A 5,985-nucleotide genomic window follows, 5' to 3' on the forward strand; every position below is an offset into this window, starting at 1 on the left:
ACAACACCACCACAACACCAGGGGCACCCCCACCATCCTCCCTGGCAAACGGGTGACCCCATGGGAGGGGGGGAGGGGGGCGATGCTGAGCACTGGAAGAAGCTCACCCCGAATATTTTTTTTTTTTTGGGGGGGGGGTGGGGGTCGTGGGTGGGGAGGGTGATGGGGAGGGCAAGGGGGGGGAGGGGGGGCTGCTTGGGCTCCCTTTACCTGTTGAGGTTACCTAGGCTGACCTCCCAGCGCATGTATTTGCTGCCATCAGTGAAGAGGCTGCTGCTGGGAAAAAAAAAAAGGGGGGGGGGGGTTTGGATATTAATGCGCACCTTCACCCTCCTCCACTCATTAGGTGTGGGTGCCCCCCCTCTCCCCGTTCTCCGGAGGGTTGTGTGTGTGTGTGTGCCCCCCTCGGCATACACCACCTTTATTCTATTCTCTCCCCCCCCACATCCCAGCCCCCCCCCCCCCCCGAAAATGAAATAAAGCGCCCCAAAACGCTGTCATTTGGCTGGCAGGCTGGCTGAGCGTGGCGGAGGGATGTGTACATATCGCGTGTGAGGGGAGAGAGGAGGGAAAAAAAAAAAAAAAAAAAAAAAGAAGAAAAAAAAAAAAAGAGCCACACCACCGGGATTTTGAGGAATTTGCCTGTGGTGTTAAAGGGAAGGAGCAGAGTTACAGAGAAATTGAGAGAGAGAGCTCTACCTACCGACAGATTACAAGAGAAGTCAAGAGCACCGAGAACCAACCGTACAGACACACAGAGGCACCATGAAACGCCTTTGAGATCGCATTAAAAAAAAAAAAAAAAAAAAGCCACTAAAAAGCAGGACTTGAGACAGTCCAGGGACAATCTCGCACTAATCTAGAATTAAAGCCGTCTTTTTTTTTTTTTCCTTTTTTTTTCTCCTTTTTTTTTTTTTTTTTTTTTTTTTTTTTTTTTTTTTTGCATGCGAGGGTCATGAGTTCCTACTTTGTAAATCCTCTCTTTTCCAAGTACAAAGGCGGTGAATCGCTGGAGCCAACTTACTACGACTGCAGATTTCCACAAAGTGTTAGCAGGAGCCATGCTCTCGTGTATGGTCCGGGCACTACTGCTCCCACCTTCCAGCACCCTTCACACCACGTCCAAGAGTTTTTCCACCACGGAACCTCCAGCATCTCCAACTCTGGATACCAGCAAAACCCATGCGCCTTGGCGTGTCACGGAGACGCTTCTAAATTCTATGGATATGAAGCTCTACCGAGGCAATCGCTTTATGGTGCTCAGCAAGAGACGACTGTTGTACAATATCCTGACTGTAAATCGTCTTCCAACAGTAACTCTAGCGAGGGACAAGGGCATTTAAATCAAAATTCGTCTCCCAGTCTCATGTTCCCATGGATGAGACCTCACGGTTAGGACCTTTTTTTCCTCCTCCTTAAATGTTTTCCTTTATTATTTTCTCTCTTTCTCTCTCTCTCTCTCTCTCTCCTCTCTCTCTCTATCTGTCTGTCTATCTATATATATATATCTGTATGCATATACAAGCACAAACATCTGTATAGATCTATAAACATGCACATACACACATATGCATACATATATGTATATATCTAAATATAAATATAAGAGGCGTAGATGTAAAATATGCAAGAAATGAGCAGTTTTGTGCTAATGTTTCTTCTTTTTAGGAAGACCTTTGAAAGCAAACAAGACAGCAGTTACTAGAGAGCCAGCAAGGTGATTCCCTGCAAAAGGCTTAAATCACAATAAAGTAAAACTTGTTTTTTATTGCTTGCCTTGAGGATAGGCAATAAGATACAGCTCCCACGAGGTTATTTGCATGTTGATAATACACTGCTCTTTAAAATGTCATATAGCCTTTCATAACCGCTGGGAGACGAAGCCTGAAAGGTGGGAACTTGTATAAGTATTACTAATACTTTACATCTGTTTCTTAAAGCCTAGAGATAAAAGTTTAAACAGAAAGGGAAACTTAGCTCAGAGCTATGGGGTGGGGTGGAGGAGAACAGTCTGCTGTCCTGGGTTTGTTTTTTTTTTTTTTTAAAAAAAAAAAAAAAGGGGGTGGGAAATTCAAAATAATTTGGGCTGAATGGAACTTTGCTCATGTGAAGTCCAGATAATTGCACAGAAAGCGAAATACTTCAAAGTACAAGTTTCCCCCACCTAAGGACCAAGGTTGTCTAGAAGCCTTCTTAATTCAAAACATGTGAAGGTTAGTGTTAATTTTAAGGACAATCAGAGCCCCAAAGTTTCCCCCCCCCCCTTACCCCCACCAAAATTTAACAACAGGGGGGTAAAAAAAAAAAAAAAAGGAAAATGGAAAGGAGTTGTGGCTAATGCAGAGAGGATGTGGCCCAGAGGCTGGGAGATAGACGCAGAGGAAAACACGTTATTTATCTAAGCTTTGACCTAGAGGTAGTCTCAAGGATGCAATCATTTCAAACTGGAGCTTATTTTGGTTGCAAATGCGTTGTTTTTCTCATTAAGAAAGGACGGTGCAGAAGGAAGTGCAGGGGCTCAGCTGCACATACCTCAGTTCTCTTTCTTTCTTTCTTTCTTTTTTTTTTTTTTGGCTATTGCTGCAAACGTCCACCTCGAGTTGTTTTAAATCCAATCTCTGTGTTTGCACAGGCAAATGTCCATCTCCGTGTCTGCTTTGCAGCCACACAGCCCCCAGCGAAAGGACGAGGAGAGGGGGGTCTAAGAGAAAATTCGAATTCTCAGGGCGTAAATCTTGGCAAATAGGAGGACCCTGAGGCTGTATTTTTGGGGGACAACATTTGGAAAAGGAAAGGAGAGTTGGACATTTTGAGGAAAAGAGAGAAAGAGAGAAGAAAGAGAGAAGAGGAAGAAAGAGAGAAGGAGGGAAAGAGGGAAAGAGAGAGAGGCAGACAGAGAAAGAGAAAGAAAGAAAGAAAGAAAGAAAGAAAGAAAGAAAGAAAGAAAGAAAGAGAAAGAAAGAAAAAGAAAGAAAGAGAAGGAAGAAAGAGAAGGAAGAAAGAAGGAAAGAGAAAGGAAGAATGCAAAAGGAATGGGGAGAAGGAGAAAGGCTGGAGAGGATTTTATGGTGAACAATGCACCTTTCATAGGAAAATATATGCTTTTTCTTTTATAAAATGGAGCTGCCCACCAGGACTCCCCATCCAAAAATCACCTTTTAGGAACCTGGAAAGGTCTCTTTTGTGAATGAGCTTGACACACACCTCCCTGCACCCAGCCAGGCAGCCAGAGCTGCCCCCTCCCCAGGAAGAGCCAGGCAAGGGCTACCAGCATAATTAGCAATATCAGCCCTATGATTATTAATAATAACCCAGCGCTTTTCCTTTAGTGCCTTTAAAGGTTTTTTTGGTGTTGTTTTTTTTTGTTTTTTTTTTTTTTTTGGGGGGGGGGAGCAGTTTCTCTAGGAAAATTGAGGCGAGGGGGGCTGGGAGAGGGGGGGAAAGAGCTTCCAAAAGCGGAGGAAGGGGGGGGGGGGTGAGAATTAAGAAGTTATTTGCTGTTTGTGTCCTACAGCTCCCGGAAGACGCAGTGGCAGACAAACTTACAGCCGGTACCAGACCCTGGAGTTAGAAAAGGAGTTCCTCTTCAACCCGTATTTGACACGGAAGCGGCGGATTGAGGTCTCTCACGCCCTGGGACTGACCGAGAGACAAGTGAAGATCTGGTTCCAGAACAGGAGGATGAAGTGGAAAAAAGAAAACAATAAAGATAAGCTGCCGGGGGCCAGGGACGAGGAGAAAACGGAAGAAGAAGGGAATGAAGAAGAGGAAAAAGAAGAGGAGGAAAAAGAAGAAAGCAAGGACTGAGTTCTCAGCCCCTTGAAGTCTCGTTTTATGGCAGATGATAAATCGAGATGTTTACGACGGTCATTTGCTTTTATAGAGTATAGAATGGAGAGGCTCACACAGCAGTAACTACCTGTCAAACAGTTGTAGCCTTTTTTATTGTCATAGAAACTTCCCCTACTTTTTTTTTCCTCCTTTTTTTTTTTTTTTTTTTTTAATAGCCGCGATTTTAGTTCAATAAATACATAGTTGGCTTGACTGCAAGAGCAGGGGGAGAGAGGGGAAAAAAAAAAAAAGTAAAAAATGTAAATGATCCAGCAAAGCAAAACCATCCCCAGCATCCCCCTAAACCAAGCCTGGCAGCAAATGTCACTGCTGGTCCCCTGCTCCCGCCTGCGAAGCTGCCCACTCGGATGGGTGCAGAATATGTATTTATCCGAACAGCTTTGACTTTGCCTTTTTTTGTTGTTGTTTTTAATTTTTCTTCCCCCCCCCCACCCCCCCCGCCCTCCCCGATTTTTTTAAAGCCTGGTTTTGCCTCTCCCGAATGACCCCAGGGGAAGTGCGAGGGTGCTTCCAGCTTCCTTTAGCTTGTTTGTGTAGTGTCTGTCTATCTGTGGCGATCTCCATTCCTACCAGCCATTTATCAATTCCCTCGGAGGGGCCATTCCTGCGGCCCCTGCCAGATAAGAAGAGGAGCTTGGAGGGTGAGCATACCTGGTAGCGCCCGCAAACAGCCCCCCCCCCACCCCCCCGTCCCATGTACCCCCCCATTTACCCCCCCATTTCTATAGGATTGAGGCTTGTATATACCTTGATAGGCCAAAATACGCAACCCAACCCCTTCCTTATTTCTATAGGCGCTGTTTACCCTTTGCCTGTGTGAGCACTCGAAATTCTTCATGTACTACCTAAAGGGAAAACCTGCAATAATTATCAAACCTATTATCAACAAGGGGCTTACGTATCCTAAATTTTCCTTGGTCAGAATTTATTTAAGAGAGCTGTGTTTTTGCCCTGATGCAAGCTACTAAGTAGCATAAAATAATAATAAACATACAATAAAGGAAAAAACAAAACAAACCAACCAACCAACCTTGTATTGTACTTTATCACTACCTATAGAAGGAGTCATGCTTTGAAAGTATTTGTAATGCGGTTTTATTGTCGTTTGTTGCTGCTTATTTTCTTGGAAAAAAAAAATAATAAAAAAAAAATTCCCAACAACTGAAACTGCCTAGTTGAGAACGCACAGTATTGTATTATTTTATTGTGCTTATAAAGTAGTGTAGAACTAAATTGCACTGAATGTATAGTTATCTATTTGTCTTGACTTATCTGTTAATGCAACATGCTCGAAACAAAAAAAAAAAAGAAAAAAAAAACAAAAAAATATCGTCATTTGTTTTATGTAAAAGCATAGTTCTGCGTGTTCAAACTCTGAATGTAGCAATTACCGCCAGAAAAAAAAAAAAAGAAAAAGGAAAAAAAAAAAAAAACCACCAACATTTCTGGACACCGTGGATTTGTATTGTATACGTGAGACATTACGTAAATAATAATAATTATAATAATAATAATAATAAAAGATTTTAAAAGGACTGCGTTGCCTACAGTGCTGTGTCTCTCTTTAAAAGCACCCACCCGCACACATCTCTCTGACTAATATTTCATCCTTCAAATCGTCTTTGGCACGCTTCAAAAACCAAAGCTCATCTTTATTTGGGAGGAAATCAGAAGATCTTGGCTCAAGCACCAGGAGCGGAGGTGGCTCGGGCGAAGAGGTTGGGGGGGGCGGCGGGGGGGGAGGATTTTGCCCCTCCCGCCCTCCCCGGCCGCAACCCGAGCGGGGGCATTTCACCGCTGCAATGGCAAAAAGCTCATTAAAAAATAAATAAATAAAAATGGCAATCTCGCTGCTAATTGTCTGCCTGAAGCTGTAGGTCCGCCAAAATAATAATAATAAAATCAAATCCTGCAATGACTCCAGCGCTGTCCGGTCTTTCTTTGCTATGGGAAAGGCTTCTTCGGGGGGGCGGGGGGAGTTGGGGGGGGGGGGAATAAAGGGTATGAGCGGTGTGCTGTTGGATTTTTGGTTCTCCCAGCTGGGAAGCGCCACTGGGAAGAGCTGGGAAGTGGAAAACCCTGGTCCTGCCTGGCTCTGAGGTGCAGGAAAACCCTTTCCTTGCTGGCAATGGG

At 44.1% G+C, this 5,985-nt stretch overlaps 1 protein-coding gene across 1 annotated transcript; it reads left to right on the top strand.

Annotated features, from left to right (window-relative positions):
• The first annotated feature begins 484 nt into the window (after positions 1-484).
• Positions 485-5,757, top strand: HOXC8 (homeobox C8). Its single transcript, XM_074565145.1, has 2 exons — positions 485-1,391; positions 3,515-5,757. The coding sequence occupies exons 1-2, from the start codon at positions 956-958 to the stop codon at positions 3,805-3,807; spliced, it is 729 nt and encodes a 242-aa protein (XP_074421246.1). The 5' UTR covers positions 485-955; the 3' UTR covers positions 3,808-5,757.
• The last annotated feature ends 228 nt before the right edge of the window (positions 5,758-5,985 follow it).

Source organism: Larus michahellis, chromosome 22, assembly GCF_964199755.1.
Source record: "Larus michahellis chromosome 22, bLarMic1.1, whole genome shotgun sequence".
Lineage (NCBI taxonomy): Eukaryota > Metazoa > Chordata > Aves > Charadriiformes > Laridae > Larus > Larus michahellis.